This window comes from Etheostoma cragini, chromosome 16 (assembly GCF_013103735.1).
Source record: "Etheostoma cragini isolate CJK2018 chromosome 16, CSU_Ecrag_1.0, whole genome shotgun sequence".
NCBI classification, from domain to species: Eukaryota; Metazoa; Chordata; class Actinopteri; order Perciformes; family Percidae; genus Etheostoma; species Etheostoma cragini.
Window position 1 is genome coordinate 21,284,833 of NC_048422.1, and position 12,851 is coordinate 21,297,683.

General features: G+C 38.4%; 1 protein-coding gene across 16 annotated transcripts in view; it reads left to right on the forward strand.

Moving 5' to 3' along the window:
- mast4 (microtubule associated serine/threonine kinase family member 4) overlaps positions 1–12,851 on the forward strand; it is an 84,441-nt gene that overhangs the window by 39,093 nt on the left and 32,497 nt on the right. Inside the window, exons 1-2 of one of the 16 annotated variants that reach the window (XM_034895597.1) lie at positions 4,954–5,240; positions 6,760–6,840. The exons of 9 other annotated variants lie outside the window; for them this stretch is intronic. In XM_034895597.1, the coding sequence (XP_034751488.1) occupies positions 5,194–5,240; positions 6,760–6,840 (128 nt within the window). In that variant the 5' untranslated portion in view covers positions 4,954–5,193. Of the gene's footprint in view, positions 1–4,953; positions 5,241–6,759; positions 6,841–11,742; positions 12,223–12,851 lie in introns of those variants that run through there. 6 more of the 16 variants (XM_034895598.1, XM_034895599.1, XM_034895602.1 and 3 more) reach the window with 6 other exon arrangements.

Consider the following 12,851-nt stretch of genomic DNA (forward strand, 5'->3'; position numbering starts at 1 on the left):
CACGGCCCTTTGCCAAATGACATTGACAGTGAATAACTTTACATCTGAAGCGTTTAAATTAAATTAGCGTTAAATTGTCCATGTTCATTTCTAAATAAACACAACAATGTATAAAATGATCCACTACCTTGTATCTCTCGTTATGGCTCCGTAGCACGTTTTTGTAAAAATAGTTGACAAATCACCGTATTGTCAGGAGAAGCACAAAGACAGTTTGGACTTACATTAGCTGTTTTCGTTTAATTACTAATGTTAATAAGCATTTTAGTTAGCAATAATTAGCCTGTGCCATGTTATCCCCTAACATATACCTACGCTCTACGTCTCTGCTGATTGGGGATGATTGAGATTTCTCTTGGCACAGCTACCAGAAAACTTACACCTTAAAGACAGGTTGCTCACGTCACATCTACGTCGGCAAGCTCAGGTGGAAGCTGCGCAGTAACGCTCAGAACTCACCAGAGAAGTGCTTCTAACATCTTTCACAGGTCTCCGTCCAGAGCAATGGGATCTGTTGGTCCATTTCTTTAACTGTCTATGACTGTAGGTAGTACACTTACTGGATGAGTCCTCATACAACTCCACTTCTAAAGATCAACACTAACACTTGCTTATGCAAGGGTTCATGTTTTGCACAGAATCATTTCTATTTTTCAAACATTGCTTGATAAATATGATGTACTTTACATTTGAATTAATTAGTTGCTTATAGGATCAATAAGTGGATGGATTTTCTTTTATTCCAACATTTTGGAAAGCACAGTTCATGTCCTAAGGGTGGAATACTTAATGTATTACTATACATGATGTGTTTCTTATAATGGTGTACCTCTAAACCTTTAGAGGATTTGTACAACAAATCAAGCTGTCCTATTTTGTCAGTTTTATATGTTGTAAAAGATAATTCTTTGACCATGAAATGCAGCGTTTAAGCCAGGTGAAGGCAAAATGGACTTCCTGGTTATTGATTTTGGTTTAGTTTGATATATTTCATGGTGGAAGAGAAAGATTTACCCATGACACTTTGCTGCCCTCACTGGCACCTCACCAGAGGGGGCACCTACTGTAATAGAGGTGAGCCATTACTAACGTCTGCTGTGAGATCACCAACTTCATTGGTTTATATTTAGTGCACAGGTGCATCTAGTGACCTTGGTAACCATAGTAATGGTGTTTGGATATTACAAAGTATATCTGCTTCAAATTCATCATAATTCCAGTTGATTTAAGCGGCAAATAGATTTTTAGACTATTTTGTCACATAAAATAATAAAGTGAGCATCAAGAAACCACTACATATACAGTATTTGCTTTCTTATTTCTTGATTAGTATTTATTTCTGACTGCCGTGTCTGTCATGTGCTTGATTTCAATGTGTTAGACAGGGCTGGTGATAAAATGTTAATGTTACAGATGTAGGAGCTGGGGAAGGAATATCTTCTAATCACAAAAAAGATTACATGCAAAAGGAAACTCTTCAAACTCTGTGTCCATGTCAGTTCAGTGTTTGTAAAATATAGACCTCTGAAATTTGATTTTCTGTGACAGAGAGCCATCTACTGAACAGTTGAAGTCATTGACATGCTTGCTGCTGTCAATATGGTAGTTAATTGCCAAGGTTAGCCTTTCCACAAACTTTATACATCTTGAGGGGGCATTTATTGTTGCGTTTTTTTTTCCACAGCCAAAAAATTGATGGATTTAATCTTCAAGGTGGTCATATGTAAAGTTGTTTTTAACATGAGTCGTTCTACTTGTGTGAAGAGAAATAGAATCTATTTATAGGCTGACCTTAACAACTGGAAGTCTCTTGCTGGGTCCAATTAAATAATGTAAAATGAGTAATTTGTGTGTGTTGGCAATTTTGTCTAGCTTTTTTTGTTAGCTTCCTATACCTCACCTTCAGCACAAAACACAGCCTTTTGCAGTTTCAGTCTCAGAAGGACCAAAGCTGTTCTACTCCTTGGGCTGCTTTGCCATGTAACAGGATATCAAAGAGGACTTGTTGACTGTAGATTCTGTTACGTGGTCTTTTTATGGTGATATTCAGTTTAACAGATGCTGTCAGCCCCACTTCATGAAGATGATCACTGCAGATTAAGTTGTTGTCAGAGGTTAGCTATTTACTGAGATTTATGAGAAGTAGTTTTGCTGCTGCAGTCCTTCCGGAGTTTTTTTTTAGTATGACATACATTCCTGGGTCTGGCACACATTTGTTGACAGCATATGATGTAGCCGAATTGATCGGCCCAGGTTCCTGTATGCTGCCTGAGCGGGGAAATGAGTTACCCAACTCGACTCTGACTCCCTCTTTGCATTCGAAATCACTTGAAGACCTGTATCTTCAGAAAGTACCTACTCACGTAATATGCTCTGTTTCTCTCCTCTAGTTTGCTCCTACTGTCACCTCCTTAATCTATTGTTGTTTGGCTAGTACTTCTTTTGTACAGAGCTTTGAACAAAAGCGTTTGCCAAATGGATACATGTAAATTATAAATGTAAATGTTAATTTGTCAAGGTAATACAGAATGTGTATAGTGCAACTGTAGAAGATGTTTGAAATTTTTCTCTTTAAAAACTAATGCACATGTAAATCAAGCATAGGCTCAGAAGTGCTCTACTTTGCAAAGGCTGATTTCCCTCCACAACACCTGTCATTTTAAAAAATGTGCGTAAAGTTATGGATTTCTATTTTAAAGCTGCACTTTTCAGTATTGTTACATTATGCTCAATGTGAAAAGTGTCGCTTGTATGAGAATTATCACTCAGCTCTGCAGTTCTACTCGGCTCCACAGAGCTTTTCACCTTTTACTTCATTGTTTGGGTTTTGCAGCCCACACTTTGCTGTTTTGGTTAAGTGTCGCCGCCGAGCGTGGAAATAGGATGACAAACGTGAATCTGAATGAATGCTTATGTTAGTTCGTAACTGCTGGATGAATTAATATTCAACTGTTTACAAACAATTTTGTCATGTCCACTTAATAATTTGAAAACCCTGTTTAAAGATTGTTGCACTGCCTCCAAGTGGTCAAAAATGACTAAATACATGTTAAAAGAAAGTACTAAGACAAAGGTGTGTCATTGTCAATGTAGAGGCAGACTCATACTAACATAACTAAAGTTTTGAAAGGACAAAGCCAAACAGAGAAGCGTTTGACTACATATTTTTATTAGTTGGGATGTTGAAAAATCACTGCTATAAAATGATTATCTTTGAACATATCTATATTAAGACATACTGTGAAGAAAAGCTTAATATTTACGAAAAAAAAATGCAGTCAACACTTTTTAAATGTCAACAAAACAAACTGTAGTTCCAAACCATTTACGATAATGAGTAGCTACTTCACGACAAACAGAAAATGTCCACGACGTTTCTTCAGGCAGTTCTTGCACCAATTATAACAAGTGTTATTTATTTATATTTTCAGTTTGCTGTTTGAAATTGTTGCCTTATCTACATCTTGCTAATACTCTTTTTAAATCCACTGCGTAATCCAAGTCACATTTTCGGACACAGGGCAATATCATTCCACCCTAAAAATGCTGTAGTGTCTCATTGACTTTCAGAAAAATAAGAAAAAAATCTTCTTCAATCTACCTTATAGTGACAGGAAGTCATGGGTCGGAGGTTTGGGTTTCCGCCAAACAGTCTCTACTCACACGAATGATTTAACTAGGCTCGCTTGGATTGTCCAGGTTTTATTTTATTTTCATATATGAAAGTCCATAAACAGCAGCTAGCTTGTTGAACGTTAACTGCAAGATGGAAAATAAATCAGAGTAAAAAGATAAAAAGCAAAAACAAATTGAGCGTCAAAATGCCTGGAAATTACAGATCAACATGTGGGGCAATATTGTGTGCTCGAAAGTTTGTTGCTGACTCTTGACCTGCTTTACGCTAGATACAACTCTGCGTCTTCTAACGCTCCAGTTCCTGCCTGCTTCAACTACTGTGGTTATGTGGTTAATGCAGTGGTTTGTGTCATCTGCAGTGGGTCTTAGTTCCTCAAATATGCTCATAATAAAGAATTCATTACTGTACTCTGATGTTCGGTGAGTCAGTCAGTCAGTGGGTTGACTGTCTGGTCGTCTTTCTATACTTTTTCCATCATCATACAGCAGTTACTGTAGCTGACTCATTGCAAATACAGCACATTTTCTGTAGTTTTATTGTGATTTATTTATACAATGTGTTGTCAAATTATCTAAATAAGCATCCTCTTTGTCATGCAGTAGTTAATCCTTGGACAATTTTTTGCCAGTGAGTCATTGATTGATTTTGAATTCTTGCAGTCCTGATGGCTTGGCAATAACGCATCTACAGAAACATAAATGTGGATAAATACATCATGGCTGATTTAACTAAAATCCGTAGCCTCTATGGTCTTTTAAATCCCTGCAGGGGTTTGACACTCTGCTGCGTCATTGTGCTTTATTACTTTGGGCTACAGTATTTGACTCCCCAATCACAGCCAACACTCATATCCCTCGCTACGTTAACTACAAACACTCAATTCATGTTCATACTTGCCTGTATTGTTAGATGTAATACAGAAATGTTTTAGCTCTTCTTCTTTAGTAGTATGAATAATTGTATAGAAAGGACATTACGCCAGGTGCGAGTGTATTCTGTCTTGCTGTACAGTGACTGACGTGGACTGGCAGGTATATTGGTGCAATATGTTTTTCTTTCAAAGATGACATCATTCCTGTGGTTGTGGTGACATAGCATTGTATGGTGCATGCGTTGTTAGCATCGGTGAGGGTGACTGCGTATAAGAGGAGCACATAAAATGTAGATTTAATTTATTGCATTCATTTCTGCTACGTAGCAAGTCACCAGCTGGTGGAAGGGGGGCTGAGATAGATATGTGCATGCGTTTGTGAAGGAGCAGGGGGCGTGTATTAGGGGAGGGAAGAAAGGCTATTGTCCTGCCTCCATGCCCTCTGCAGGCAACTGAGGATCTTATTTGACAGCTTCAAGGTAGGAAGTGAAAAGACCAAAACAAATCCTGTAGCCCCCATTTTTTGCCCCCTCCCTTTTTGTGGGGGGAGAGAAAACCAATCCGTCTCATCGCACTGTGGTGGCTGGGTTTGGCTCTTTGTCAGTGCAGGGGGGGGGACGGGAGGCAGGCAGTCAGTGTGAATGCATATCATGACCACAATAGAGCAAACGAGCACAGTTCAGCCATGAAAGCCCAGCGGGAGAGGCTGAGAATTCCAGGGCTAACGCTAGAGTGAGTATTTTCCTCCGTTATCCTATGGGGAGGCAGCTCATCTGCGGTGTGTAGCTTCATCTGTCGCTGTGTCATATTTGTTGCTGTTTCTTACTGTTGCTTGTGCAGTGTTAGCATTAGCATCTGCAGCAGGAACCTTAATGTCAAATCCTTCACAGCTAGGGAACAGAGGTGTGCGTGTGTGCTTGTGCAAGTGTGTTCACATTTATGTTTTCATGCACATGTGTGTGATAGAGAGACTAATAATGCAAAGGAGTGCCGCAACTGCACAACATGCGGTCTTTGCTGGCATGACACACTTGCGTATATTCACAAAGGCACACGTAGGAAACACGCACATACTCATAATAACACACCTATGATGAGTAGCAGGCTGTGTTGGATATGATAAATCAGGTAAAAAGCAGTGAATCAATGTGTGTTTACATGGCAGGTTTCCCCTTTTATCAAAGCCACAGTCATTCGTTGGACTTGATTAAAAAAAAATGTAATGAGGTCAACAAGGTATTTGTTATGGTCCCCTCGATTTGAGGCTTTAAAAGCTTCTATTCAGAGCGCACACATGGACCGATGCTGAATTTGCTTTAAAACCGTCAATCATTTTGGTGCAGATTTAAAATATATTAAATATATTCTATTTCATTTGAGTTGTCAATAAATCCTGTAAGAAGACCAAAACCAACAACATGTTGGTCTGCTCTCAATACTTTCTGACTTCTTGAGCCGTTCTGTGGTTTACTTTCCCAAGCCCATTGTTCTTACTGAAGAAGTAAATCTTTTAAAAAAATTGTCAAGAGTGTATAGTTTCAGTTTTGTGAAAGGCTCAGTAAATTCCAAAAACACATTGCCACACTAGTTTTTACCAAATGTTATTCAAGCAATAGGAAATTCTACATTTGTCAGGAAGTATTTTCATCAGTGGATTAATCCACTGAGTTGTACCACTGAGTATTTACTGCAGCAGGATGGTGCATGTGAAATTGACTCAAAATAAACCTAATGAAAAATCACCAGACTTGTCCTTTTAAAAGTGTATTTTGGACTGCCACTGCAGTAGAAGTTACTCACCTCTATATGACCTAATGCTCTGCAGTGCCCCTGTTCAGTTAAAGTAGAGCTCAGTCTATGACATCACATAGACAAAGTGAGTTTTTTTGTGTTATTTGAATCACGGGAGATAAGATATGTCTAACATTATCAAAAGAAACCAGTAAAGAATGTAAAATCTGGTTAATCTGTAACTTACTTTATAATCTTTAGCTTTTAAAGGTTGAGTGCTCGTTTTTCTTCTTTGAATTTAATCAAACTACCTATGTGGATAGATTTCTCCCATGTGGAACAAACATTGCAGAACAAGCCATGCGAACCTGCTCTTTAAACACAATTTTGGTTCATCTGAGAAGGGTCATTACTCTTCATGATGCTGCGGTATTCATCTGGGCACGTGTCAGAGCTTGGGGGGTTTCTGTCCTGTGTGTGATAAAAGACAACTATTCAATACACTCCATTTAACTTACAGCCTCACTCCCCGAAGCTTGAGCCCCACTCCCACTAGCCCCTGCAGTCCGTGCAGCCCGCTGCACGCATTTCATTTTTGGAGGTAAGCAAGCGTTCTTTAACCATGCCGATGTTGTTTTGAAAGGCCTGTTAGTGCATGTTGTCATCATGCATCATAAGGCTTCAACTGGATATTCAGTTTGTCCTAAAATCATCTGCCATTGAAATGACATTGAAAGAGGATGACACAGAGCTTATGTAATGTTGAAAGTGTCCCCTCCTACCCCCATCTTGCCCCTCTCTGTTCTGAGGTTTATGCTCCTCTTTCATGTGCTAAGTAGGATTTGTGGCATTTGCAATACATCAAAGTAAAGAATGGTCTCAATCAGTCTGAATCCCAGCTGGATTGATTCATTTAGGAGTGAACAGTATTAAATATGGTTTCCTATCCAAGCTTACTGCTTATATCTCAACTAGTTTTTAAATTTAGTATTTAAAAATATGTGTGCTAAAAGAGCTTAAGATTAATATATGTACATCAAGACTCTCATCCTTGTGTCACTGAAAAGATTATTTCTTCTGGGAGTTAATGTGCATCAGTGATGTCTGAGATAGCTGTCCTCTCCTCGAACTCCTTCTTTTCACCCGCCAAGAAGCTCTGAATCGGTCTTTTTTTTTTTTTTTTTTTCTTGGCCAAGCCTGCTTCTGGGTTTCACTTTCAAATGTGTCATTAAGCCCTCCTGTTGTTGTTCTGTGTTGCCTAGCTGCTGTTTATGTATATACTGCCTGGTTGGATAAATTGATAAAAAGGTCGCCAGTGCCTTTTGATGATATGAAAGATAAGATGAATTGCCTAATATTTATATTATGGTTACACTTCAACATCATCATCATATTATGGTTACTTACTTTTGCTATATTATTTAATTATATATTATTCAACTTAATTTCCCGTCACTTACTTACATTGCATTATTTTTTGTACCATGGCCACCTCACTTTACTTTACAGTATCTTTTATTAAATGCCACTTTAACAAGGGAATTTCTCCATTGTGGGATGAATAAATTATTATCTAATCTAAGAAACAGGACTTTTAAAAAATGGAACGTTCACTCCTCAAGAAATGTCTGTTTTACTGATCAAAAGAGAGTCACAGCCTATGCTTTTTATTGGTTTTTGTTTGCTTTATTCAAGATGCTTTTGAAAGAGATTTGGTCAAGAGAAATAGTTGGAATGAATTTTTCATCTCATTCAAAACACTCAATATTAAAGTATTTTCTGTATCAATGAATAGCGTGAAACACCCACCCATAGTCACCTCTGATCTCTTCTTCTGCACAGCTTTCAAACAGATTCAAGCGAAGCAGGCATTTAAGTGAGTCAGCTCCATACACAAATGTAGAGATGTTTTATACTGGCTGTTTTGTTTTTGTTCTATTGACAATTTTAGTTTTTATTCCATCATGTACCAATGCATGGGGTTTGGTGCTGCAGTGCTGTATATGATCTGAGATGTTCCAATAATGATGCAGTAAACCATAACTTGTGTTTATAGAGAACATTTTTCTACACCATTAAAACACCACAGTGTAGGACCATCTACACCTACAGCCGCACAGAACCAACCTAATCTACATATGACAGAAAGGTTGTTAGTGACTGATTAATGTTCCATAAATACGTTGGTGGCAAAGTTAGCGTGACATTGCAGTATTTATCATACCAGGGACTCGATTTTGTCCAAGCAGGTGTTCAAATCTGGTGCACATGTAAACCTTGAAAATTAAACTGCTAAGGCTCTGTGTTTCTGTTTTGATATAGAACTCTTAGGTCAGGATTTTCAATGGATTAAAATATATTGTTTTCAGGTTTTGTCAAATCATTGTACATAATGACTATACATATATTACCTATGTATTTTTTTGTGAGTTCAGTCAATAGGTGGCTTACTGCTCTTGACATTTTTAGTTGTGGCTATTGTTCAGCTAAGACCACCAGGCCAAGGTAGACTGAAAACCGCCCTGATAAAAATACAAGAGGCTGCAATGGTTGGGGTGTGTTGTTAGAGGAATTGTTCAGACATGAAATATGATCCAAGAAGTTCAGTTTAAATAACAGACTTAGGAGTTTGAAGGCTTTAAGAAGCGCAAAACTCAGCACAGCAGTTTGAAACACTCGGTCTCTGAGAGGTTATCATAATGACAGTCATGTTTTTATCTTTTGTCGTGAGGATTGTGTGACAACGAACTGTTCACTTTACAAAATAATCTACCAGGAATGTGTTTTGGATTGGCCAATACAAGAAACTAGCAGGGAAACTTGAGCCAGGTTCAAATTTTTTGAGTTTACCCAGTATAGCTGATCTGTTAAACCTGTTGCTACTTGCATTTAATAGCTTAAGTTTTTTTTATTTATTAACTAGCTTGGAATGTAAAGATACCCTGTGGATTTTTTGACCACTAGTTATTCTTTTGAGCCGTGTTTATACACTTTGTTTACATCATGCATGCACACAAAGATGCAATGCACATTCCTTCTGTCGGTTTCACATCATTGTGCTGATCAACAGTCGGCCAAGAAACTAAGGAAGAAGAAGCTAGCACAAATGGATAATAAATAATAAACATTGCACGATTCAAGATATTTAAAAACTAGCTTTGCATATGTTTTTATAAGGAAGAAAGTGCATTCATCACGTGTGTTAGACCTCAACCATACACATGTGTTTTGAATAGTGAATAAAAAAACGCCACAGGATACCTTTAATGGGTCACCTGCTTATAAAGCAAGGAAATGTCCAGGCAAACCCACCAACTGTTAGACAAAATATGCTGACCTTTCCCCAAATTTATGAAAATGAACAACATATTGTTTGAGCTAATTAATTTGCTGCGAAGGGTTACATTTTATTGTGTTTTATTACGGTAGGGTTTTGTTTTTTTTACTGTATGAAAGCATTGTTCCCTAGATTGAGAATACAGTAACACTGTTAAGCTTTCTTTGCGTGTAAAAATACAGTAAATATACAAAACACGCTGCACACACTGTATTCTCACATCTTAAAATCATAACCAGAAACATTTATCATAGTAAGAGGACAGCAACCCAAATTGTTGTGCTTGTGATGTCAGTGTAGCCGGTGATCTCCCTATTCATGCTGCTCTATGCAAGTTTGACTTTGAACCATCTGAAGCATCATTTCTTATGTGGAACACCGAAACAGAGCAGAGCCATAATTAGAGTGAAGGCTGTCACACTGGCCTGTAGGGAGCCGGACTGAGCCACTCGGAGGGAATGCACACACAGGCATACGCAGTGACTTTATTCTGACAAAATGGCTTCTGATAACACTTTATTGCACACAAGTAGAAGCTGTGTTTTGTGGCAGTCATGGTTGTGTTCCTCCTTTTGTGTATTTTGCTCTCTCTCTTTCTTCTTGAGCTTTTGAATCCCTTCCAGGCAATGCACTTGGCAAGTGATTGGACTAATCTGCAGCATCGTGATGGTTCTCAGGTCTGAGTGTGCACTTCCTCAGTGAAGCCTGTCTTTCCACTTCTTTTGCTCTATGGTTCACTGTTGGTATTATAAGTGACAAGAAAGATGATCTATAAGACAACCAAGCTGGTGCTTAGAAGTCACTGTCACTGCTGAAATAATTAGTCTTTCCAGCTGTGTTTGGTTTAGTTCATTATGACTTCAAATAATACTTACATTTGAAATTGGCCAAGAATATAAAAACAATCAAGACCGTTTTAATATTTGTCATGATCGACATGCCAAGAAGGCAATGTAGCAGAGACATGTTACTACCAGAGTATATTCACTTGAGGATTGGGACTAAGACGGCAACAAATAATTATTATTGATTAATCTGACAATTATTTTTCTAAATAATTTGGGTAATCGCTTGGTTTTAGTTAATTAAATGTTTTTTACACAGGTTATTTGGGTAATTTTTTGTTTCACAAATGACTTAAACCAATTGACGTAATTCACTGGTCCATAAATTTGACCTTAGACCACATTATTGGCAATCTGTCTTTTAATTTGATTAGCATCATCTTCGTTTTTACTTGCTAATATGAGGTCAATGGCTACTTATTTTTTGAGACAAGAAGAATTGTTTGAAGCTGGATTATGAAAGTAACCTTCTCAATTAATCATAAGATTACGGCAACCTTAGAATCTGCACCTCGAAGAGGCGCACTTATCGCAGCTTTTGAGTTCTGTTATAACAACATGCTGAACTTTGCTCTCTCCTGTGGAAAATGGTAATTGAACATAAGTAATCAATTTCTTGAAGTTGGATTATTTGTGCTCGTATTGGTTCATATGGTATGTTGGAATATTATTTTGTTCCAAGCCCTGACCGCTACTTCAGAGACTTTGTCTGCTCCCCACGGGCCACTGTAATCATCTAACTCAAAACTCTCTCTTTCTCACACACACACACACACACAACACGAGTCCTGCACGTGAGTCCTCTCAAATTCATTACTGATCTGACAAAACACCAATTTTCATGCATGCTTGAGTCTTCCAACCTTTTTTTCACAGGCTAAATTGAATTTACCAATATTTTAAAATAAATATGGATATTGTAAATGAGGCTTAAACTCAAGATCTGCATGTTTTTCAGTAGTCATTTGTGTTTTGCTGCTTATCTGCCGACCAGGAAACATGAGTCAAGGTTTAAAGGTGATGAAGTTAAGGTAAGGCTGCCACCAAATAAAGGAGCTAGGACTGTCTATAAAGGGAACAACTGAGGGTAGAATGTATGCATTAGCAGAAAAAATCAATGCAAAAGCAAAGCATTTCCATTTCAAACCGGTCCTGGTTAATACACTGACCCATCGAACTTTTGGAGGGGAGCCAGTTTGTGAACACTGCAAGTGCACAGCAGCATCTGCTTATGATGCAGCACCCCACTGTCTCACAACCCCCCTGCACAGGATGTGAAGTGGTAGATGCCTGTTACATGATATGAAGCATGTTGAGCTAAGGGAGCAGGGTGAGTATTTGGGATATGGAGCACAGTCGCAGTGAGAGGGGAAAACAAAAAGTCAGCTGGTGTTAGGTGTCGTATCCCTGCAACAGTGGAGGCTGTCAACGCCTGACCTGGATCACACACTGTGTGCCTTTCAGGATCCTCCCTGGGTTGCTTTTGATTTGAGGACAGAGGAGGACTAGGTGTCCTCTCTGCCTGTGTGTATATGCCGCAGTTGGCTGCAGATGTGCCTGTGCAGAGGAAGTTTGGACCTAAGAGCTGTTGTAGGAATACGTGTCAGGACTGCTCTGGGGTTCGCATCCTCCTGAACCCTGAAAGTCATCGCTTCTCCTCACCGTGTCATCTGAAGCCCCCTTTACATCTCCCTCTCTGGCATGACTCGGACACAATGTCAGATTCTAGTCTGTGGACAGTACTGTCCAACTTTAACATGCCACATTTCTTCAGTGGAGCCCGCCTGCGCCGGTCCAAGAGGTAACAGTTTGAAGAATTGCCGTATTTATTTTTTTGCGATAAGGTATGCTGCTTAACAGACTGTGATTTTTACAAATTGACATTTGTCTTTCCTGAGTAAAACGCTAATTTTCCTACGAAATGAGTAACTTTAAAATGTATAGTTTTCTGGACACTGATTGGCAGGAGGAATGTTTTTCCTAGTATTTACAGTATGTCAACAGAGATGTTTTAAGAGGCCAACATGAATAAGAAGCTGGGTGTGCCCTTAGCCTATTGTGTATTATTTGCTTTGTGAGTCAACTGGTAATTGAATGTTTGTTGTTGAAGCAAGCTCATGTTCCTTACACAGGATGTGTACTTCCCTATATGCCTTCTCCACAGTCAAGAGTTGGAAGGTGGAAATTTTGAGTTCTTTTTCTTCTTTTTTTTTATATATATTTCCGTTACTGATTGGTGATGTTATGTTTTCATTTCTCTATCAAAGTAGTGCTTCTGAGAAAGTGTTACATTTCGTACTATGTGATGTAATTCTTTAGAATTTTTAACATTACCGAATTAAAAACATTTAATTGGTTTATGTGATTCAGCAACTGGTTAATAGCTAAACCACTTGATCTTGTTTTTTTGTATATGGTTTGGTGAAGCCC